Source organism: Phodopus roborovskii, unplaced genomic scaffold, assembly GCF_943737965.1.
Source record: "Phodopus roborovskii unplaced genomic scaffold, PHOROB, whole genome shotgun sequence".
Classification (NCBI taxonomy): domain Eukaryota; kingdom Metazoa; phylum Chordata; class Mammalia; order Rodentia; family Cricetidae; genus Phodopus; species Phodopus roborovskii.
This window is the reverse complement of record NW_026126549.1, coordinates 10,976,289-11,002,124: the sequence shown is the minus strand read 5'-3', so window position 1 is coordinate 11,002,124 and position 25,836 is coordinate 10,976,289. Positions and strand designations below refer to the sequence as shown.

The 25,836-nt window shown below is 35.9% G+C and overlaps 1 protein-coding gene across 5 annotated transcripts in view; it reads right to left on the bottom strand.

Annotated features, from left to right (window-relative positions):
• The window catches only part of Dmxl1 (Dmx like 1), a 135,517-nt gene that overhangs the window by 54,055 nt on the left and 55,626 nt on the right, over nt 1–25,836 (bottom strand). For all 5 annotated transcript variants that reach the window (XM_051200966.1, XM_051200968.1, XM_051200967.1 and 2 more), the window contains exons 16-25: nt 24,162–24,281; nt 23,586–23,807; nt 16,926–18,608; nt 15,670–15,777; nt 9,559–9,728; nt 9,038–9,135; nt 6,799–6,964; nt 5,781–6,042; nt 3,265–4,346; nt 2,346–2,537 (exon numbers count right to left, since the gene is read on the bottom strand). In XM_051200966.1, the coding sequence (XP_051056923.1) occupies nt 2,346–2,537; nt 3,265–4,346; nt 5,781–6,042; nt 6,799–6,964; nt 9,038–9,135; nt 9,559–9,728; nt 15,670–15,777; nt 16,926–18,608; nt 23,586–23,807; nt 24,162–24,281 (4,103 nt within the window). The remainder of the gene's footprint in view (nt 1–2,345; nt 2,538–3,264; nt 4,347–5,780; nt 6,043–6,798; nt 6,965–9,037; nt 9,136–9,558; nt 9,729–15,669; nt 15,778–16,925; nt 18,609–23,585; nt 23,808–24,161; nt 24,282–25,836) is intronic.

The window sequence follows — 25,836 nt, the reverse complement described above, 5'->3', positions numbered from 1 at the left end:
CCAGCCCCATGTCTGCCAGCCACCATAGGTCATGCCATAATGATCACAGACTAACACTCTGAAACTGTAAGCAAGCCTCCAACATAATGCTTTTCTTTTATAAGCTATCACTACAATGAATCGTAACTAAGACAGTGACATATGACAACTGCTTATAAACAATTCCTTTCCTCTTCCTCCTTTCCTATTCCATTGCATTCTTCATACATCCTATTGTTTCTATTTCTATGAAAAGACCAGTTGAATGCATTTGGCTTGCCTGCTGGAGGATAAGACACATAAAGTCAAATCTGTCAGTCACAAGAAAATAAATGGGGCTTTATCACCTAGAATCTAGTTACACACCAGAAGGATAAAAAATAAATGAAAGAGTTCAGAGAATAGCCAGGTTGGCTCAAAACAAAACAAAACAAACAAAGGAAAAAGAAATGACAAGTCAACTGACAGAATGAAACTAAAGCCAGTCATATTTCAGGATAGTTTTTAAGCAGCAACAGGTACTTAAGAAGGCAAAGCTAATATGATACAGCATGGATTCCTTTAATTAATATTAACAGGCCAGCAAGATAGCTTAACAGGTAAAGAATTTTCCAACAAGCCTGACTTTGCTCCCTGGGGCCCACAAAGAAGTGATTCCTTAGAGTTGTCCTCTAACATGTAAATTGTAGCATTCAAGGTAGGTGCATGTATGCATACATACACATATACATGCACACACAAATGCGCGTGTACACACACAAAATACATTAAAATATATGTATAATAAAATAAAGTAACAAATTAAAAAAGGAATGCAGTTTGTTAAAAATGAGCAGTTTTCAGGAATTAAATTTCAAATTATATAGTATGTACTTTAGGGATTTCTACTATAGAGTAACACAGGAAAGAAGTGGGGGCGGGAACCCAATAAATTGTAAAAGTTAAGCATACTAAAGAGGGTAAAATTGTGGAAGGAGAGTCTACTATCAGGAGAGAAGAAAACCAAACTAGTATTGTATCATAACCTGGGAGGTATCAGGAATCTTAAGATGACATCAGAAAAACAAAACAAAACAAAACAAAACAACCCAAGGGATACACCAAAACTATCAATTAAACTCAGTCATTATGGGAATCTCAAGACAGGAAAGATGAATTATAGTTTCAACAGAAGACAAAGTACAGTGAGATGGAAAGGAAGCTTGTTTGATTAATTACATTAACAATCATATGATTGGTTTATTTTAAAGAAGTTCTAAGTTTCTTAGTAACAAACTTATTCCTGAGCCACTCTCAGAGAAGATTCAAAAAATCTGGAACAAACTTAGGAATTCAAACTTTTAGCAGATAATTTTGTTATCCTTCAGAGGACAGGTAACAAGATACTCAACATTATTTTTAAAATGTTTAGCTTAGTATTGTCATGGGAATAATTCAGCTACCTGTGAGTGCTTTTACACCAAAATATTAAGCTCTGTCCTTTAAAAAATATAGTATTCCACCCATTGAAAGCATGCTATCCTTTATAAACTTAAGAAGGACCAGAAAGATGGCTCCATGGGTTGCACCTGTCACTACACCTGATATTAGTTAGATTTCCAGAACTCACATGGTAGAAAGAAAGACCTGACTCCTGCAAATGTATTCTGACCTCCATGTGTGCAGTGGCTTGTGAGAACTCATACACACACACATATATACTTAAGTGGGTGTATTAGACTTTTAATTGTGTTTATTGTGTGTGTCTTGGTGTGGATATAGAGGACAAGAACAACTTGTACAATTTGGAGTAATCTGTTTCCTTCTACCTTGTAGATACAAAGCATCCAATGTAGGCACTCAGGTTTGGTAGTAAGTGTCTTTAACAACTAAGTCACATCTCCAGCCCAGTTTTTTCATGGTAATGAGGCTATTGAAGATTGACACATTGAACTGAAAAAAGAGCTCAAGTATCCTACAAGACACAGTAAGTCTAGCCTATAATCAGATTCTGTAAGCAGCAACTGTTAATACAATGAATACTATTGTTCTAATTTGTTTTGTTTGAAACATTTGTATCTTCATTTTATCATTCTGTGTAAATAAATTAAAAGCTTAAAATCAAACTGAAAATACTCATAAGAAGCAAAATAAACCAAATTCAGAAAAACAAGTACTTCAAAGTAGAAGGAAGCCTACTTGGGGAAAGAAGAAATCGGGGAGAGAAGGAATGAGTACATAAGAAGAGGAGGGCTCTAACAGAGAGTGTATGTGGAAAATACAATTGAACATTTTATACATGTGTAAAAACGATACAACAAAATCCATCCTTTTATCTAAATAATATACATTGGTAACAGAAAAAGCTTGAAATGAAGCATACTTACTTTATTGCTTTGGCTATCAGGGTGAGGTGGTGAATCAAAATTTATTATGGCATGTAGAATATCATGTGTTAGATTACTAAGGTGCAATAATGGATTGGCAACTACTGTTTTGGCACTGGCTGTACAAGCAAAGAGAAGAGGCACTGAAGTCTGCTCTGACAGGGGGTTAGGAAATACTGGTTCTGCTGTTTCCTTAAAAATAAAGAGGAAAAAAAGTTAAACAACTATTTTTATTTATAACTTATTCCTTAAGTAATTCGGGGGATCTTTCAAAAAGCTACAAAATTAAAAATAAAAGCATTCAGAGTACATACACCTGAAATTGTTATGACCTGAAGAGGTAAATATTTCTAGAGCTGTATCTAAAATGGTAATACCCTTAACACTCCTCCATAAGGTAAAGATCATTACCTCAGAAAGCATAAATAAGACTATGTTCATACAAATTAAGCAAGTCATAACATCTGACAAGATCTTTCCTGCAACTGTGAACATAACTCTTCCAACTTCTACTATGACTAGACATAGACATAAAGATTCATTGCTTAAAATAACTAATAAAGAAAATAAAATATTAACATTTAAAACCAAAAACACAACACTAAAAGCTACTTCAGACATACAGTATCTTTTTCTTTAAACAAAGCTTTAAAATTTTAACATAATTATATTACTTCCTTTCCTTTCCTGCACATGTTCTATGTTTGACAGATTAAGACAATAAACCTGCCAGTGGGGAGGCACATGCCTTTAATCACAGCACTTGGGAGGTACAGGCAGAGGCGGGGGTGGGGGGGTGGGGGGGGGAGGGCAGGATCTCTGTGAGGTCAAGGTCAGTCTGGTCTACATAGGGAGTTATAGACTACCTAGAGTTACATGATGGCACCTTGTCTGGAAATGAAACAAAAATATTACATACCTGCTGAGATTCTTGTAAAAGTAAAATTAATTCCATTCTCACAGATGCAAGACCCCCACCATGAGAGCCATGAAGTACGCAGTAACTAAGAAACATTCTCAAGAGTGACTGATACTTCAAGAGCCACTGTCTTTTTTCCTGGAAACTTTCTTTCCGTTGTTTCACTTTTGTTTGGTGATGCAAACCATCAATATCCTCACTTAATCCAGATTCTCCTGTATCTTGACTCAATGTGGTCTGCAGTTGTTCTTCATCTGAGCAAAAGTCACAAGTCCTTTGAAGAGCTACCACCTCTTTTTCAAGCCAGTGGTAGAGCTGGTAACGCAATTTCCCACCATCTATTTCATAGCCCGTAGATAAAGTACGAAGTTCCACTGTGAGAATCTTTAAACATGCTCTAAATTTCAGTTGAACAGCAATTATGTCTTCAGATGGATTTAAAATATCACTTTCATCTAGTGTGCTTAAGGAATCTGTGTAACTGCTTAATTCATCTAATTTTTTATCTGTTTTTCTTGCCAAAGGTTTTATTTCTTTCATTGAAATAGGAGGATCTTCATTTTCCTCATCATTATCACTATCCCATTTTAACTCCAAAGAGTCATCCTGAAATACCATACTTGGTTGGCTCCAATCAAAAGAAAAGGTGGAGTTTGACTGTCTCTCTGAGGAACCCTCTGAAGAAGATTCAAAACCATTCAGCACTGACTGTGACCAGTCAACAGCAGAAGACTTATCTTCTCTCTCACCCGAATGTAATGGAGAAGAAGATTCTTTACTAGTGAAAAAACTAGATGCTCTACAAAAGTGTTTTGTTTTCTTGACAACTTTGGGCATCTTTGACAATACTTCCAAAGCCAACATGGGGCAGCCAGATTTTAAGTGAGCACTGGCAGTAGTAAAATATAATCTCCTTTCACTTAGATTAATTGTTCCTGCCAGTCCACTTTTTCCTGTTAAAGCCATGTGCGTTGAAAATGTGTCAGATGATCCAAAATGACGTCTTAACAAAAGTGGATGTGTTCTTAGATAATTGTAGAAATTAAAAACTATGGGATTACAGGCTGACATCATGACTTGATCTGAAAGAAAGTTCACTTTATAAGTCAAGAGAAGCATAGGATGTGAACTGAGAATTTATGACTGTATGAAAATCCCTTTTCTCTCAGAGGAAACTCGACTAGGTCTTTGGATAAATTATAATAGACCATACTAATCTATGTCACTGAATAGACAAGAACACACTTTACAACTGTATTTTAAAATGAAATAACGCCTTCAGATAGAATCTTTAGCTCTTTTCTCTCAATTCCCTGGATACACCTCTTCAGTATGATGTCTTCTGTGACCATAAATACTATGTTCTAACCATACCCCCTGAGGAGTTAAACTTATACAAGTGCTATAATCTTAAATACTATTTATATGCTATGAATTTGCACATCTCTATCTCCTCTTTCCTAAATTCTCCACCTCATTTCTATTTAAATACACACACTGTTGCCCTGGGAGTTTCTTATTTGATGTGTTCTTGGTACATACCACCCTTTATCCACCTTACCTCTTTTGATTAACTTGCATATTTCAACCAGTCTTTTGCCCAAAGGTCATCTACTTAGAGAAGGATTCTTGATCCATCATATCATTCATTATTATTAAAACTTACTTCCTAATTAAATAGTGCTACATAAAAAGTTATAAACTTTCAAAAGCCATTCTACTTACTGTTACAAATGGTACAACTACCACATATAGTTCAAAAAATTCCTGGAAAAGTAAATACTACCATTTCTATACAACTTCACTGAAAGAATTTTACTTTATAGTAGGCTGTAAGAACATTTTATGTCAGGCGTGGTGGTAACACATGCCTTTAATCACAGCACTCCAGAGACAGGTGGTTATGTGAGTTCAAGGCTAGCCTGGTCTACAGAGCTAGATCCAGAACAGCCATGTCTGTTCTGTCTTTCAAAACCAAAACAAAAAAAGAAGAAGAAAAAAAAAGAAAGGAAAGGAAAAGAAAAAAAGAAAAGAAGTTGTGTGCATTTGCGCGCACACACACACACACACACACACACACACACACACACACAAATCTAGAAACAAAACCAGAAATAGAGTTCTAAAGGGTACATGTAAAATAATCTATATGCTACTGAGTCAAGGATTTGATTAGTTTAAGGTTCTCCTATCACATCCCTTACACCACCTTTCTTTGACTGAATATATTTTTTCCTGTGAAAAGTGTAAAACTGATTAACAAGTATAACAACTCAACCTAATATTAAAAATGGGGTTTATATTATTACTACCTCTATAAACTTTTACAAATCAACTGCTGGTAATATTTATGTTCAATATATTTATTTCATAAAAACCAAAAATCTAAAGTTCTTTACTATAGATGGTCTATCTTTTTGAAATAACAAGCCCCACTTAGTCACAAAGACCAAAAATTTAATATGCATTATTAAACACTAGCAAGATTTTATTAGAATCTAGGAAGCACCACTTACCTTCATCTTCTGTAAATGGTTGTCTTATTAATGTTTCCAAAGCAGCACTATAATCTTCTAAAATCCAATGTGCTATACTCCGAAGGAAGGGGTCACGATGTACACTTATGTTTGATGAACTGAGTTCATTGATTGAAGAACCAATTCCCAAAACTTTTTTGCGTAAAATAGATTTGTATGTTGCAGACTTATCAAATTCAGACTCAAAGAGTCTTGCTATTACAAGAGCCAACTGAATGTCATTCAGTTTCTCAAGACATACCTTAAAAATATTGTTTATAAATAAACAAAGTCAGCTTTTAAGAGAAACTCAACCTATTTACCATAAATGTATAAGGATTATTAATCTCTAAATCTGACAAGCAATAAATGCAATAATGGCATGCATATTGTCTACTTTAGTAAATTAACATTTGTAACATCTGCAAATCTATTTGTTACTACTAAGCATGTATTTATAAGATAATTTGACCTGATAAAATGGATAACTCTAGACAGTATAACCTATAATTTTTACTCTAAATCTCAACTCTTCTCAATTCACCAGAGCAGACTGGAATTTAAAATTAAAAAGATATTTTATCTTCAAGCCCATTAAGTAAAAGAGCCAGATATACTTCAGTGTGTAGAGTCATGAATTACTCATTTTACAAAACTTGCTTTATCAGTTCTATAAAGTATCACTCCAACTAAATGGTAAAAGTGTAAAAGCTACTGTGAAATACCATCAGTTAGTTTAGGTACTTAGTCTTGCATTATTTCTACTAGTCAAATTAAAATAAAAAAATTAAGATTTAAATGAACTGCTTAAAGAAATAATAATGTTAATTAAAAAGAAAGTTCAGCTGAGCAGTAGTGGCACATGCCTTTAATTCTAGTACTCTGGAGGCAGACACCAGCCGATCTTTTTAGTTCAAAGCCAGCCTGGTCTACTGAGCAAGCTCCAGGACAGGCTCCAAAGCTACACACAGAAATGCTGTCTCAAAAACCCAAAAAGAAAGTAAGTTCAATTATTTACCTCAATTGCATCTTTGAGGCAACCACCTAGAAGAAAAAATGCTGCAGAATGTTCAAACCGTTGCTTGCCTAATAAAGAAAAGGCATTTTTCAAAGCTGCTTTACGCCACCTCTCTTCCTCAAAATTGTGTCCAAAAAACTGTGTCATTTTGGTGTCTTTTTGAGATCTATTTAGAAACAAAATTTATGAAAATTTGAAAATACTACTTTGCAATCATTCTTTTACAGTTAGGACTTTCAAGGAGTAAGATGGATAATTTGAAGGCAGTCTGCACTACAGAACAAGATTCAGTTACAAAAAGTTATAACAATGACAACAAAACATTTGCCAGTTCATAAATCATTATAAATCTGCATCTTTACCAGTAAAATAAGATTAGGTAAGCATTTACTTTTATACATAAATCTCACAAGTTATTTAAAAAATTCTCTTACAAACTGCAAAGCGCACATTACATTAGAAACACTCAGAAAAAGAAATCTTTAAATTCATGCAGAATAATTTTACTGATACATAGTTACATTAAGATACTTTTTACACATTAACATTTATGCTAGTATAAAATTAAAACCTCATCAATAATTTTTTTTACATATTTAGAAACGTGATGGAAGATGTCCTTCTGTATGCTGTGAATATATGTTTCTCTTATCAGTTGATGAATACATGCTTATTGGCCCATAACCAGGCAGGACATATAGACAGAGCTACCAGACTAAGACAAGTCTGGGAAGAGGAAAGGAAGGGAGCAGTTGCCAGAGATAGATGCCATGTAGCTATCAAAGACCTGGGCATTCTTTGGTAAGATAAAGTCATGTGGAAATACATAGATTAATAATTATGTGTTAATAATTAAAAGAGAGCTAGACTATAAGAAGCCTCAGCCACTGGCCAAACAGTTTATAATGAAGCCTCTATGTGTTTATTTGGAGCAAGACAGCTACAGGACCAGGTGGGACAGAAACTTCTGTCCACAGAAATGACTTTGGTAATCAAATATCAATGGAATCTGGTAGAAAACAATCCTGAAAAACCTTAGATTCTTAGAAAACTCATATATTTATACCAAAAATTTCCCCAGAGGTTGCCATTCTGAAACAGAACCATCTACAAAAGGTAATCATGGAAACTAGATGCTGTTGACAAGTGAGAGGAAAGAGATGACAGCATCTAGAGGAGTAGCAGTTTCAGGGACACTCTGGCCCATGCCCTTCAATAACAGAGGACAGATGCTTATCCTAGACTCCACTACTTTATCCAACTCCCCAATGCTGATGCAAATTCATCTTGACAAATTTGTTTTCTACTCCACTCCCTTCCTCCCTGAAAATAAGAAAACAAACAACTAAACATGATTTTAGACTGAGGAATGATAAAACAAACAGAAACGATATCATCTGGTTTTTTCTAATGTGGAACACATGAAATTTTCCTTTACCAAGAATCTCCTTTAACATGAAAAGCAACTAAGAACATATTCAATAGAAAACTGAACCTAAAGAAAGGTCTAGAGGCCTATAAGACTGCTGCCAACTAACAATTTGAGCAACTGTGGAAAGGCTACCATAAATGCCCTTCCCAGATAGTGAGATCAACAACTAACTTATCCACCATCATGGAGCCCTCATCTAGTACCTGTTGGAAACAGAAGCAAACACCCATAACTAAACACTGAGGTGAACTAGGATCCAGATGCAGAGGGAAAGGACAAGACCAGGCTGCAGAAACACATAGAGACAGCTGACCTGAACAAGGAGGAGCTCACGGGCCCCTAGACTGATAGCTGGGAATCCAGCATGGGACTGACTCAGACCCCCCTGAATATGGGTCTCAGCCAGTGGAACCTTATACAGTGGAACCAGGATGTATTCCTGGTGCACAAAAGGACCTAAAGGACCTTGAGGACACATCCCCCATGGAAGGATACTGCATTAACCTAGAGACAGGAGAGAAGTCCTAGTCCCTACTTCAAATGACTTGACAGATCTACATGACCCCACCTGGATGGCATTGCCCTACATGTGGAATTGGGGTGGGGAGATGGGAGGGGAGGGTGGTCAGGGTGCATATAAGGGGGAGAGATGGTAAGAGGGAGGGAGGGAGGGAAGGAGAGGTAGAGGGAACTGGGATCGACATGTAAAATTAAAAAAAAAAACATATTCAATAAAAACATGTTTTACTTTATACGTTCACTCTGAATGAAAAGTGACTTTTAGCTCTGAAGCAATCTTTTACTTACCGATATAATCCCCAAATCACAGCCTTTTTTTTCATTGCAAGGTAGAAAATTGCAGCATCTAAAGGATCATTATTCCTAAGAAAGGCTGCTTTGGCTACCTGCAATTGGAAATAGTCAATCTTTTATAGAAATAGTTTGGGAATGAACAAATAATTTATATACAAGATCAGTAGATGCTATTTCTAGGTTAAAATTTAAATAAGCATAAGCACATAAATAAGCATATATACATAAATAAGCAATGCATATATATATATAACTAGTAATAGAAACATTTACAGTAGCAGAGTATACACAGAAGAGGTGTCAGGGGTATAGACATCCTCCTAAACTATTATATTTTTCTCTGCAAATACTTCAGAAATTTAGGCCAACATAAGCAATGTACTGACATCATTAAATATAAACTATGATGCTATTACTAAAACAAAATGGAATATCTAATATCAGAGAAGACAGGATGCCATTAAACAAATAGTCAAAATATACTATTTTATGCTCATGCCCCAATGAAAACTTACTTTTTCTATGCATTTGCGTAAGATGCGAGAATTGCGCACCCACCAGCCCACACCCATTGCTCTCAGTTCAGACCAAGTTGGATCATCTTTCTGCATGACTGGCAACATATTTAGCAGTTCTTCTTCTGCTACTGAGTGAAATGCCCATGCAAAATGACCAGTAGAGAGGCCTGAAGAAATGTTGAAAATGACATTTATAAACAGTGCAAATATTACACAATGATTATTAGAAATATATCTATTTGGCCAATAAACATATAAATGGTTTTAGGTTTTTAATTATTTACATAAATTAGCTCCAGTTAATATTTCAATGAAATGTGTGTATCAATAAAGACAAACCAGTTGCTTAAAATAGAGTAAAATGACATATTCTTTAACTTTGCAGAGACCTTTTACCAAAACTGATGAAAGAATAAAATCTTGGAAATAGCATAACAAGTGAAAGTGTAAAGGATTTTAAGGAACCATCTGTCACTAAGTATCCATCTGTGTCTATGATTTAAGAAAGCATTCCTAGGTTTATTCTTTCTGTGGCCATTTGACACTGTGATGGTGATAAATCTGACCTGACTCAGATGCTCTGGGGCATGACTGTGCTCTCTCAGGACAGACCTTTTGCTCTTGAGGACTATCTGCCTTACCAGCTTTACAAATTGCTACATGCTTCATTCAGGGAGAAGTCCTGTCCCCTTTCAAAGCTTTTCCCAGACTCATAACTACATATAATTTTTATTGCTTTTAGAAAGATGGCTTATTTTTTACTGTTGATTCTCCAAACAATGATACCACTACAATGAATGCAATTAACATCTATTTCTTTGAAAACATGCAAAACACTTTTGGGAAATGTCACTGTGCTGCAGTATTTTTTCTCTGGCTACTACCCACAGCCTTTTTGGAAGATAAGAGGCTTTAAAGCACTGTAGGTACTGCTTCTCTTTTCCCTAAAACATTTGTTTTACATGTTCTAACTCCATAGAGTTAAAGAACTACATGGAATCAAATAAAAAGTGTAACTCAGTAGACGAAGCATAGCATTTCAATTACTCCAAAATGAGAACACAAACATTATATTCCAGTTACATTACAAAATAAAATATATAGCCTTGGGGGAAGTTATTATATTTTTAACGATTCACGATTATTTGAGAAGGTTATTTTGTTTGTTTCACTTTTTGTTATGACTCAGGTTTTTATTAAGAAAATGTGAATAAAGGATTGAAGTGATGGCTCAATGGTTAAGAGCACTGGCTGCTCTTCTAGCGAACTCAGATTCAAGTCTCAGCATCTATGCAGCAGCTCACAACCATCTGTAATTCCAGCTACAGGGAATTTGACACACTTACACGTACATGCAGCCAAAAAAAAAAAAAAAAAATTCACATAAAATTAAAATAAATCATTAAAAAAAAAAAAAACTAGGGGCTCACGCCTTTTATTCTAGCACTCAGGTGGCAGAGGCAGGCAGATCTCAGAATTTGAGGCCAGCCTGGTCTACAGAGGGAGTTCCAAAACAGCCAAGGCTATAGAGAGAGACTGTCTTGGAAACAAAAAGAAAATGTGCATAGTTACAACACTATATCACAGAGTTTTAAGGATTGAATGAAAAGAGCCAATTAAGTAATACAGAAAACAGTCTGACCAATAACAATATGCCTCATATTAACAGGATATTTTAATATTAATATTAACATATTTCTCAGCAATCTAATGATCAGTACGTTAATAATGCTCAGCTTCTATTCTGCCTTTCACTCTACATTTTAATACTACTAAAGAAAATAAGTGATTGTTTATAAGACATTAACTTTAACACATATGGCTTTACAATTTTAACCTAAGCTAACAAATAATTTATTTTATTTGAAAAGATATTGGCATTCTATTCTCACTGCAGTAGTGTCACAATATTCAAGATGCTGAAACAACCTAAATACCCATCCTCAGAAGGGTTTTAAAAATATGATTTCACACACATTAGAATAAGAAATTCTGCAATATATAACATAGATTAAAATTTAAAGACATTATACTAAAACAAATGAGTAACATTAATGATAAGGACTGTATTATTTTACTCACATGATTTATCTCAAAGAACCAAAGTCACAGAATCAAAAAAGTACAATAGTGGGTGCAGGGGCTGTCAGGAGAGAAATCCTCAGGCATCAAGTTTTATCAAATAAAATGAATAAACTCTAGATATCTGCTATAAAAATTGTAGCAACGTGATACAATAATGTACTTTTGACTTATAAATTTAACGATAGGCTGCATGTAGTATAAAGAATTTGTTAGAAAAACAATACTGAAAAAAGATCAAGTAGAAGCAGATAAAAAAGCATAAATGTCTAAAGGAAATAGGAAAAATGAAAATGTAAATTAAGAATGCCATCAGTGAGGTCATCGGTAGGCTCAAAACAGTCAACTTCTAGAACTATAAGAAAACAATCAGAATAGAGCATCAAGGAATATGGTTTTGTTTTTAAGTATAATTGAGCTGCCAGTAGGAGAACAGAGGGAAAGAAAATAAATTTTCATCAATAGTAGCAGGGGCCATTCTGAAATTAATCAATCAAGGATGTTCAGGAAGCACAAAGCAGGCCAAAATAACCTGTAATTCTACATGTAACCAACACTACAAATAGGCCTATACATACACAGTCAAATCACAGACTCTCAGACACATTAAATAGCCTTATTACAGGAAGAACAAGTAAAAGATTCATTTCACCTTAAAAATGATACTATCAAGAGAAAAAAATGAAATATTTAGTGTTAGGAGGAAAATCTACCAGCCTAGAATAATAAATTCAGCTAATTTTCCTTTAAGGTTTAAAGAAATACTTCCTCAGGAAAAGGAAAGAAAATCAGCTCTAGAAAAAATATTGAGATGTTCTTCAAGAAGTGTAAGACATGTAAGAAACTTGGATTTACATAAAGAAAAAATCATTGAAAAATAATTAAATTAAAATAAAACATAGAACTTGAAATGTAAAACTACTTGAAGTAAATAGGAAACAGCTCCATGACTTTGACAAAGATATGATTGTAGTACAAACAACAAACAGACAAATGGGACATAAATTAAAATGATGCTGACAGCAAAGGATGACAGGCATCAAGAATAGAAACAGCCCAAAGACTAAGAGAAAGTACTTGCCTTCTACATCTGATAATAAATTCAACATCAAGTCAGGGTGTGGTGGCACACAACTTTAAGCCCAGCATTCTGAAGTCAAAGGCAAATGGATCTCTTTGAGTCCAAAGATATCCTGTTCTACATGAGTCCCAAGCCTAGTTCTGGGTTGTATAGTAAGTGTCTTTCTCTCTCCTTCCTCCCCATCTCAAAAAAGTCCAAATCATAGAAGGAACTTAACAGCAAGAAAAAGAAACTTGATTTAAAAACCTGCTATGGAAGTAGGTAGGCTAATTACATTTCTTTACCTCTCTCCCTGCTCTCCTCAAAAAACAATCCCCCAGTCTCATCCCAGATCTGTAGCAGGCTACTTACTGGCTATCTATGTATGGCCTTCTCTACCTGTGCTCCCATCTCCAATGGAACACACAACTTCCCTTCCAACCTTTCTTCCCTGCTCACCACTTTATTCCCGTCTTCAAATCCAGCAGGCTTTCCCTGGAAACCCTCCAACTAACTTTGCCAGAGAAGCTAGTAGGCCAGAGAAGAAGGTAGGCTAGCTTCAGATCTTCACTCTCCCTCCTCTCCTCCAAATCCAAGCCCCCATCTCATGCCCAGCTCTGTAACAGACTACCTGCTGTGGCTTCTCCTCATTCTCTGCCCCCATTTCTAGGGGACTAAGAAGATCCTGGTGGAACACCATGCAGTTTTCCCTCCTGTGGACTCTCTTAGGCTCCTCTCAAACCATTGCCATTTCTAAAGGATAGTTCCCAATACCTAGAAACAAAATTTACCTTGAACCCTCAGTGGCAACACCTAGTAGAATCCCAGAATTTCCTACCAGACAAGATAGGAACACACAGCAAACTCTCAAGAACCAAAGAGAACAGCAGAACCCCAGGAACAAAACATACACCCACCAAAGACAAGACCAGATACTAGCACCTAGAATTTCAATTACCCCAAACAGAGGTGCTTAGATTCCAGTGTAAAAAACAGTAACAACCAGGAAAATAGATCTCCACAAGAGCATAGCAACCCAAACACTGAGCCAAACTCCTGGAATCCAGCCACAGAGAGGAAGGAGTGATGAACAGGGGCCAAGAACAGGCTGGGGAAACCCACAGAAACAGCTGACCTGAACAAGGGGAGCTCATGGACCCCAGACTGATAGCTGGGAAACCAGCATATTGGCCCTGACCCACTGAATGTGGCTCTCAGCTAGGAGGCCTGGGCAGTCTATGGGACCTCTGACAGTGGAACCAGGATGTATTCCTGGTGCACAAAAGGACTTTGGAAGCACATTCCCCAAGGAGAAATACTCCCTTAGACTCCAGGCAGGAGGGAGGGCCTAGTTTCTTTTCTACTCCAAATGACTTGACAGATTTTGATGATCCCTCCTGGAAGGCCTCACCCTCCCTGGAGAATGGACGGTGGATGGGACAGGTGGGGGGGGGGCATGGGAGGGAGAGGAAACTGGGATCAATATGTAAAATAAGAAAAAAATACAAAAAAAAAAAAAAAAAAAAAAAAAAACTCCAAGAAACAAAACACACACACATACACAGAGAGAGACACACACAATGGGAGGAAATGAAGGAAACATTTCAAGACCTAAAAGTGAAAAGAAGATCAATAAAGAAAACCCAAACTGAGGGGAATACTGGAAATAAAATATTTAGGAATTAAATATAAGAGATTGGACATAAAATATAAGGCACTGAAGATACAATAAAAAAAATGGCTACCCCATCAAAGGAAAAAAAAATCAATGAAATATAAGAGACTATGAAAAGACCAAATCTAAAATTGATAGGAATAGAGGTAAGACAAGAAATTCAAGCCAGTGAGGCAGTGGTGGTGCACACCTTTATCCCAGTACTCAGGAGACAGAGGCTGGTGGATCTCTGTGAGTTTTAAGTCAGGACAGCCAGGGTAGTTACACAGAGAAACCCTATGAAAGAGAGAGGGACTAAGGGAGGGACTGAGGAAGGAGGGACTGAGGGAGAGACAGGGAGGGAGGGAGGGAGAGAGGAAGGGAAATGAATTACCAGTAAACATGCAGAAAAAAATGTTTAATACTTCAAAGCCACCAGTAAAGTGTAAATTTAAATCATAATGTGATATAACCTATATCTAGAAGAAAGATACAATATCAAAAGATAAAATCCTTCTTTCCAAGGATTTGGAGAAAAGGGAAAAATATGATACTGGTAAAAATAAGTTATCATAGGCATTAATGGAAACTATATAGTATTGCTTTACAAAACTAAAAATAAAATTGCCATATGGTTCAGCACTACTACTTCCAGATACAGATTAAAAGAATTTAAAATTAGTATGTTGAAGAGTTAAATGCTTCCAATGTTCAATGCAATATTATTCATCATAGCTGTGTTAAAATGCAACTAAAATATCTACTAATGGGTAAATAGGTAAGGAAAATGTATACATTTACAATGGAATGGAATCCTAGTATCTTTAAAAAATTATTAACTAAGGTGGGTAAACTCACCTAAATTAAAATGCAAAATAAGGGGTGAAAGCAAGCAGAAAGGGAAACAAAGGAGAAAGTGAGAGACATGTATCATAGACTAAATGAGTTACCTGCATGGCCCAAGTCCCACTGCTTAGAGCAATGCAGCCAGTAATGCTGGCACCTTGCACTACCTTCAAATTCCTGAGTACTGATACCATGTACATTTGGGTTTAAGTTAACATCATTGAGATTTGTTACTTATAACCGTATGTATGTATGTATGTATGTATGTATGTATGTATATTACACACACACACATATATTCAGAATATAGTATCTGTAATATTCTCGTGTTAGTTATGTCAGGAATACACACTAATTTTACCAGTTTTGTGGACAGATAAATCTTATCCTTTACTTCCCTTCTTTTGTCCTACCAAGTCTGTCTTTTTCTTTCCTGATAGCTCCTTGCAATAGATATCAAAATCACCTTGGTGAAGGAGTTGAGCTCGATAGGCTGAAAGGGAAGTTGTAAGAAAGGTATGGAGTCGTACAGCCAAAAGGAACTTTAATCCACATTCATCTAGAGTTTCTCCACCTATAACCAGGAAAAAAATGTTTATTTTTGTGTGAAAAAAAAACAAAAATATTTGCAAGTAAATGAAATACTAAAAACTACTTCATAAGCATAAAATACTAAAACCTTTTACAATCTGCATGTCACAATACCATATATAAGAACAAAATATTCTTAAAATGGCATGTTTATTACTTTCCAATATTTTCTAGTATTTTTTCATGCAAGTTTTATATTACAGGGAAGTCAGCACAGCTAAGTAACTGAAAACTAAAGATGAGAATGAATAGACTGAAGTCTATTAACATTCTATATAATCTGACCTCCTTTGATTTGAATCTTTTATTTTTAAAGAGTTTATTAATGTTTTCTGTGGTATGTTATGGTAATGTTTACTATAATGTATTCAAATCATATCTACATCCCAATAATAAGCTATAACACTAAAGGATAAACAGTATGGTAATTAAGTCTGTATTTTTCCTTTACATGATAAGTAGCAGTAACATATTCATAGAAAACATTAAAATAAGCATACACAAAATTTGTATCTATTAATAATCCCCTCAAAGTATAAACTAATTTTTGTTAATTTAAAAGCTTTTGTGGCAAATTTAATCCTTATTTCTTGCCAACCTTACTTCAATGGTGAATCCTACTAAGCAATAGATCTGGTTTAAAATAATGACTTGTTATTTTCAGGCTTTGCTTGCAGTATGATGGAAAATTTCCATTTAAATGTGTTCATAGCATAAATTTTTTTTTTTTAAAAAAATGCTTTCTTGGTAATGAAAAGACTTATTTCTGTTGTCTTTATATTTGTTATTCTAGGCAGGAGTACACAATAATGCTAAGTTTTGAAAAATACTGGATCATAATATTTTACAGTGGATTATTCCCACAGAAGAAAAAAAACCCAGAAGCACTTAAGCTCAGCTATTTAAAATCTGTACATTTGCTAAACTCATCAGGGTTCAGCTGGATCTTTTGTACTAAGCAGACAATTATTAATGATGACTGGTATGGATTTGTAAAAGATAAACTTTTGTGGTCATTTCTTTTTAAAAGCCCTCCTAACATTTTTATTAAAAATTACATAAGATTATTTTCTATAAAAATAAGTAAAATTATCTTTATTTCCTCCCACTTTGTACAGAATTTATTTTTACCTTGACTTCTGTCCCTGCTCTCTCCAATATCAGTGCTTGTTGTTGCAATTGTGTCTGCTAAGGCCATCAAAGACATTTGTTCCATCCGGGTAAGCCCTGGTAAACTAGAATGCAGTAAATGGCCAGAAAGAACTTGCGCGTGCTCAGGACCAAAGTAAGTTGGACTGTATTGTGAAAGGTCAATAACTGTGGGCTTCGTATTTTCTTCATCTGTTTCTAACATGTGACTATCAGACATCAGAACTGAAGTCTGGAAAAGCTCATCATAACTTTCTTTTGATACTTGTTTTTTTTTACTTGAGGTACTTTCATTACTAAACTTTTCCGAAGATGAGCAATAGCTATCATCATCCGCTGCAAGTAAGGCATATAAAGGAAGTGGAGGGACAGAGTCTATCTCTGTGTAATCTGTGTTTTCAGTTTTGTTGAATGCCTGAGGGTCTCTGGTGGTGCTTCCACTAGCACTGATGGTGAGAGACCTAAGGCGGCGCTCATGATTGGATTCAGTTTCATTCAGAGCCACAACTTCCCCAGCAATGCATTTGACAAGATGTGATAAGATAGCCTTGGCTCTCCGGACTTTGCCAAGATCCATGAGTTCCAAAAGTTGCAAGGGATGGTACTGGGGTAAAGTTGGGGAAAGTACATGAGCTGCTTCAAAAAGACCGGAATCTTCCATATCCACTGTAGGGTCAAACATAGTTTTTTTTCCACAGATTTTCTGTGCAAGACTGGTCATGGATCGAGTAAGAGTTTTCTTTGGAGGATGTAATCCAGAACTTGATGAGTTACTTTGTTTTAATAAATTTAATATAGATGGAGTGCTTCCATTGTATGAATCTGTTGTAACAGGTTCTTGTTTATAAGATGGCTGCCACTGGGAATATACATGCATTTCACAATCCATTCCTACTACAAGGATGCCATCCCGGACCCATGATAAAGAAACAGGAAAAGGTGGGGCACCCTCTACAGAAGAAACCAAGTCCACACTTCGTAATAGTACAAATTTCGAAAGAGGTATAATTTTAGTGCTTTCCCAGAGAGGAAATGCCAGGTTCTCCTTACCAGTTTGGTCTTGTACCTTGCCAGCCAGGGGTCCATACATAAAAAGTTTTGAGCCAATTCCTACAGTCAAGATATGAGAACCATCTTCTCTAGACATCCAATCTAAGTGAACCAAATGTTTTGTGTTTGATGTAATACTTTCTTTACTGAATAAATATGTCTCTTGTTTATTATAGGCCACTAAATTGCTATCAATGCTAATGCCAGAATCCAACACCATACTTAGCTCATCTAAATGAATTGTTTGTTCAAGGACCCAACATGAACCTCCTGTAGATTCACATTCAAAAATACTTACATGCATCACAAATTCCTGAGATTTACTATTAGATGCAGACTGCTTATAAGCTACTGCTAAACGATTAGTATGTGCACAGCTCACTTCTACAGGCCTACCAGGTACAGTTATACTACTATTGCTCTGAAGTCCATCTTCAATGAGTAATGGCCATTCTTCCCAAATGTACACAAGATCTATTTTTCCATTCTTTGATGTAGCCGATTCTCCATCTGTTACTCTGCATCGCCAAAATCTTACTTTATCATCTGAGCATGAAGTTGCCAATAAATAAGGGGCACTGCATGCAGGATATATGGAAGATGAACTCAGGTGTCCTACAAAGAAAATAAGCCATTAACATTTTTTAATAATTACTTATATTTTCTATGTATTAAAAGTTTTAGCTGTTTTAGTTTATCAAGAACCTGAGAGTCTGATTCTCCCCCTCTCCCTCCTCACCTTCTCTTTTCTCCCTCCCATCACTACTCCCCACCCACCGACCCACCTACCTCCACCAGTGTCTTTCCTAGGTTCATGACTTTCAATTTTTTGTTTTCTGACTATATAACTTAAACAAGGTCATTTGTGTCACTAGTTGATTGTAACTACTCATTGGAACCTACTGAAGGCAATAAATAACATTCCCTCTTTCTGAATCTATCAGTAGCAAATAGCTCAGCAGTGAGAGGCTGGGAAACCTGAGTCTCTCCTCCATCCATGCTTGACTGATGACAGGCTTATTCATATACAGAACCCTTGCAGGCACCTGCAGTTACTATGAATTTCTCTTGCCCAGAAAAATGGCATTTCATAGCTATTCTTATCAGCCCCTTTTCTGCAATTTTCCCTGAGTTTTAGAGGGGAGAGGATAAGTATCTTCTATCAGTACTTTGTACAGCCACGTGTCTACAATGACCACTAATCACCAGAAATAGAAACTTCTCTTACTAGTCCTGTAAACCACATAAAAAACACATGGTGGTGGTGATCGCAGTCCCTAGTGGAGGACTGTATATTATTATTTAGATAAACTGACATAGCATTAAACTGTTTTCTTAATATTTATGATGATAGTATATACTATTAGTTCCCCAAAAAGTTTGTCAAATTTAAGGGGATATTGATAACTACTTCAGATTTCAGCAGATATAGGACCTCTATTACAACTCTATTACAACTACTCAACTGTGTTACTATAGAATAAAATCAAATATATCCAACAGCAGACAAACGGGTATGACTATACTGTCAACTTCATTTGTAAAATATAGGTAACTAGGCTGGGGAGACAGCTCGGTTGATTCAGTGCCTGATGTATAAGTACAAGAATCTGAGGTTGGATATTCTAACCCATGTAAAAATCTGAGCTTGAAAAATTATCCTACATATTTGGATAACACCACTCCCAGAATAAATAAAAATGACAGTGCCAGGTATGCTATATCATCTTATGAGTTACTGTCAGAGAAGTCCTAGAGGTATATAAATAATACAGGATACTGCCATTGCCTTTCATTACCTACCACACCTAAATTGTGTCACTCTATTGTTGAAGACATAGTACACACTGGCTGCTGGACACAGAGAAATCAAATTCAAATTGTCCAGGAAACTTCCTCCATTGTAGTGAGCTTGCACAGTGCGAAGATGCTACGCAGGAGGTTGGGCGAGAAAAGACATTAATGGTCTTACCCAGCTCTGAATCATACATGTCATGATATGGACCTATCAAGCAGAATATGCCAGTTTGTGCAATAGGGGCATTACTGTTGGAGGGTAACTAAATCCTTACTGATTGAATCTGAAGCCTGCTCTGCAAGAGCAAATAACATGTCCTGCACTATAATCCTAGTCAAAAGACCATGAGTAATATCTGCTATTATTATTCTGCTAAATGGTCATGCTATCAAATAGCCATCTCAATTTTTATGTTTGTATCTATAACCTAAGCTGCTCTAACCCTTAACCAGAGAAGCCTCTTTTTGCAGTGGATAGCAATCAATGGAAAGATGCATAATTGGTCTAAGAACTGTTGTTAAGAGACTGAGCACTCAGCTCTAAATGAGATACTTATATCAACTCCCCTCTTCCTAGCCATGGAATATCACTGAAAAGAAGGCAGAAAGAAACTAAGAGTCAACTGGAGGATAGATAGCAAGTTTTGTAAAATACTACCCTCTAGATATGACATGGCTATTAAACTCATGAACTCAAGCAGCTGTGGTTACTTGCACAAAATCAAACCAGCCAAAATCTGGCATAAATGGGTGGATGGTATCAAGATACTACTCCTTACTGAGGAGCTATGAGTAGTTGGTAAGTTTCTGAAGAACAGAGAATCATTCTTTTTTGAGCATGTGGCCCTTGATAGGATTCCAATGCCTTGTATATATGCACATATGGGCAGCACTAACTGGACTAAGTGGATATTTTAAAAAATTTAAAAAGGGACATGCAATGGGAAGGGGAAATGTTGGAGTGATTATACATGGAGGAAAGTAGGGATTATTTATGATCATATTTCATTGTATAAGAATAAAATTGGAATAAAAAGAAAAATGCTGGGAATAGAAGCTCCTGAGTTTTGTGAGGTAGAAATGGGCAGGAAGAGGTAGATTCCCAAAACTCACTAGCTGGCCAGCATGGCTAAATTAACGAGCTTCAGGTTCAACGAGAGACCTTGCCTCAAAAAATAAAAATGGAAGGCTAGAGAGATAGTTTAGCAGTTAAGACCCACTACTACTCTTGCAGAAGGCCTAAGTTTGATTCTCAGCACCTAAGTCAAGGAGCTTACAAACCACTTGAAACTCTAGCTTCAGAGGATCAGGCTGGTCTGCATAGACACCTACATTCATATGAATGTACCCCACAGATATACACATAATTAAAAACACATATTAAAAAAAGGCAGAAAGTGACTGAGAGAAGATGCTAGATGTGGGTCCTGGGAATCTAACTCAGATTAACTCCTGATTGTCAGATGTACCAGCAAACATCTTGACCCACAGAACCATCCACAAGCCTCTATCATATTAATTTAATTTCATCTTAACTGCCATGTTATTTTAAAGCCTTAAACAAATGTAATATTACATTAAGATTATCAATTTCTTTGAGCTGAATAAAATAAATTTTAATCCTTTCCAAGAGAACTAAATAAATAAATGGATAAATAAAATTCATACTAGAAAAAAAGATTTCACTATACGGCCCCCAAACATCTTTTTATTATTAATAGTCTCAGTACAAAAACCCAAAGGAATTTGCTAATGTAGACCAGGCTGGCATTGAAAAGTTGCAGAAATTCAGCTTTTTGCCTTCTAAATGTGAGGATTATAGGAATGAGCTACCACATTTGACTGCATGCTACAATTTTTATGAAATAAGACAAATCCTGGTTTTCCACATGAGTTCTAAATTGGGCCTAAAAGTTTTCCTGATAAGTATCTTTGATTTCTCCATTTTGCTATTTTACTTTAATTGGACTTCCACAATGAAGACCTACTTGTTATGGCCAGTAACAGAAACTCTACCAATACTAAAACTACTCTTATTCCAGTTTTAACTTGCCTTACACTGATACTTTCATATATGGAAGTAGAATATAAAAATTAGTCAAAATATTGTTAATAACCCCAATTCCTAAAACTTTCACTTTTCATAAAAGATTACGATTAAGTACCTCATAACAGTATTTGTATTTTAAGAAATTGGTCAAGAGAATGAGAAGTAGCATAAAACAAAGACACATTCTGTATGAAAATGAAAGAAAGACTGACTAAAACCATGAATGTTGTATTGGTATTCTTAGAACCTTAGCACATCGATTCTATACCTGTAAGTGCAAGAATCACTGGAGTGCTGGCTACACTGCACTTGATGGCCTCTAACCTAGAGTTTTTAATTAAGAGCCACTTTCATAGAATCTGATTATTTAAAAGACAGAAGTTTGAGAGTTGAGTTTGGAGTGATTGTAGTCCTTGCACTTTCAAGGATGAATAAGAGGACTGTTTGAGTTAGGAAGTTTGAGACCACTTAAAGAAACTGGTTTTTTTTTTTTTTTTTTTTTTTTTAAAGTCCAAAAAAGAAGCTTTTTACTTTTGTATTCTTGATACATGTGAAATACTAGGAAGGCTTATTAAATCGGATCACTGTACACTAAGCCATTGTACACAAATCAGTGACTTCACTTCTAACAAGTACACAGTATGATGCTGCTCCTGGTCTGGAAATTGCACTCAGAAAACCACTACCTTGAAATAAGTGTGATAATTTAACACAGGAACCTTGTCCTGTCTGTCTTAGCACATGGCTCTAGAATACTGTAAACAGTTGGCAAATAAGGTAAAAACTTGTTCTTTCTTATTCTATAAACTTTCACTTTACCTAATGTGATGGCTGATTTTTTTTTCAACTTGAGGGATTTAGAGTCACCATGGAAACAAATCTCTAGGAAAGTCTTTGAGGGACATTCTAGGTTGAGTTATGGAGGTGGGAGGACTCATTCTAATCATGGCAACATGGTTCCATGGGTTGGGGTCTTGGACTGAATAAAAGGGTGTGGTGGTTTGAGTAAGAATGACCCACATTTGAATGTGTGGTTCCCAGTATGTAGAACTATTGAGGAAGGTCTAGGAGGAATGGCTTTGTTGGAGGAGGTGTGTCACAGAGGGCGAGGCTGGGAGGTTTGCTCAACTTTCACCATTCTTAGTGTGCAGTTGCCTGAGTTTTGAACTATGAACTCTCAGTTATGTTCCAGCCAGCCTGCTGCTTGTCCTACTGCCCTACTGCCCTACTGTCTTGTCACCCTGCTGTGATGGACTTTTAGCTCTTCACAACTGTAAGCCCAATTGAATGCTTTCTTTTATAAGTTGCCTTGGTAAATGGTGTTTTATCATGGCAAGAGAAAAGTAATGAATAAGACAGAGAATAAAGTGACTTGAGCACCAGCTTCCATGTATGGCTTTCTGATTCTTGATTGCAAGCACAATGTGAGCAGTTAGTTCAAGCTCCTGCCATGCTACTCTGTACTTTGGAAATGGGAGTCAAAATAAACCTTTCTTGGGTATTTAGTTCGAGCAGTGAGTAAAGTAGATAACATATTTATCCAAAATAGCATTTCTTTAAAAAAAACCAATCATTATTTGCAATAAGAGTTGGCTGAAAAATGTCACATATCTTGAAAACAGTATGAAATTTAAACCTTCAATTTTAGGTTCTCAGAGTAAGTTGCAGTATTTGCTTTAAGAAACTCTGATAAGCACTCAGGCCTTACAAAGTGGGCTTAGTTTCTTTTGGTAGAGCTCACACACCTGCTGAAGGCTTCACACTAATTATTTCCACTCCTTCTGGAAGATCCATCTCTTTGCTGTACACCATTTCAGAGAATAGCGACAGCCTGCTGGTGCTCTGAAGATTTGCTCTGCAAGCCTGGAATCTCTGTGAAAATGGAGATAGGATCTTCTCTGGAGAAGAGGAATAATGCTCTTCTGGTAGCCAATCAGCTTCTGATAGTTTTGTGTCTGCTCTTTCATCTGTAAAACAAAAAACCAGAACCAAAAACTGGGAGAGTACCCCATATGTGTAAATACTGTAATTGCTACTTTTTAATACATAGCTGAGACATAAAACTGTAGACATTATATACAGGAAAAAAAGCAACAAAGTCGTTTTACCTTTGGTATTCTAAATAAACTATAATTATCACCAGCATATAAAAATGGTTTCAAAATCTAATTCTAAACAGTGGAAAACGAGACAGATTTAAGAAAGGATAATAGCAGGAAGAAGTGGAAGAGGGGTAAAAGAGGATATGATCAAGTAACTATACACATATATAAAAAGTGAATAAAACCATATTTTGTATAACTAATAATAAGTAAACTTACCCAGTGAGACAGGAATGGACCTTAAGTGTAAATTCCACATCTGTATCAGTGAACGGTTGTTCTGAGTGCACTCTATCACAACCAGGTAGAACTTTTCAGAAAATCCATGAGGTGAATTGCCTGTTGACATCAGTGATATTTTTCATTAACACAAAAAATAATCAGAGATCTCAATAAACAATTTGATGATGAACCTTAAGACACTGGAAAAAATAACAGATCAATACCCAAAAAAGTGCAGAAAATAATCAGAGGCTTTCTATTCTTTTCTTCAAATATTGGTCAAAGCCAGGACAGACGTCCTTGACGCTGTTTAGTACTTTTCACTTTTCCTGAAGCTGCTCCCCACGGTAGCCATGTGGTACTTGTCCTCCATTGCTGATCCTGCTAACTTTCTCAGATACTAACTTTATAAGGCATGTATTTCTCTCTTCTTTACTTCTCCCTTCTCCTAGCAGACACCAAGTCTTACAGCTTGCCTGCTCTGTTGATTTTCTTTCAAGCGCTAGTAAAATTTTCATGCTCCAAAAAAATCTAACAATATTAGTACCCTTAATATCATATAGAAAAAGAATGTTTCATTTCTGTAATCCTCACCTTAAGCTTGTCATCTTTGTGTGCTCAAAGCATGTGCAAGTGTGTTGAGGTCAGAGATTGAAGCTAAAACTCTTCCACAATCACTCTCGATTTTGTATCTGACTCAGGGTCTCTCACTTCAGTCTATGTTGGGATTACAAATGTGCCCAGCTTTTTTAACGTGGGTTCCAGAGATCAACCTAAGATCCTTCACGCTTTGTGACAAGCATTTTTCTGTCTGAGCCATCTAGCCATCCCTTTATTCCTCTAATTTTTGGCATATGGCTAGGATGTCCAGAATTACAAAAGCACATGAAGAAAAGTGTATTTTCACAGTTCATGAGCTCTCATAGAAAATGATAAAATGTTAACTGAAATCACAGTAAAAAACTACCAACATTAAGGTGCAGAACTTTAAGGAATACTTTTCAAAAGAGAAGTAGGAAATGCAGAAGAATGAATGTACTTCTAAGAAAAAAATCTTGAACAAATAAATAATGTAGCTAATATTATTTGAGACTTACTAACTGACTTGACTGACATATTGTAACTCCTTACTGGATTTTAGTCTTCAGGACAGAAATTACCCAGTTTGGTTTGCCCCTATAATTAAAACTGATAACCAATAACTTTTAGCTCTGCTTTTTTTTTTTTTTTTCAGCTTTCCTTAATGTAAGTTAACAATAGAGTTAGGTGGTAGAACTTACTTAAATAAAATTTTATTACAAATGTTCTATTATGCACATAATTATATTAACTAAGACACTTTAAATTAATAACATTACCATTTTAAATATTTATTCTTTAAATTATGGACTTCCAGAAAATCAAGTGTATGGTGATATTTATGGTTTAATAAAGATTGTCTGAAGTATCAGAAAGCAAAACCAGCTACAGTTAGCTATAGAAACTAGGCAATGGTGGCATATACCTTTAATCCCAGAACTCAGGAGACAGAGGCAGATGGACCTCCCTGAGTTCAAGGCCACCCTGGACTATATAAGAGTAAAGAGTAACAGTGCTCATATCTTTGATACCAGCACTTGGGATCACAGGCCTTTAATCCCAGCACTAGGGAGGTGAAGACAGAAGTGATATG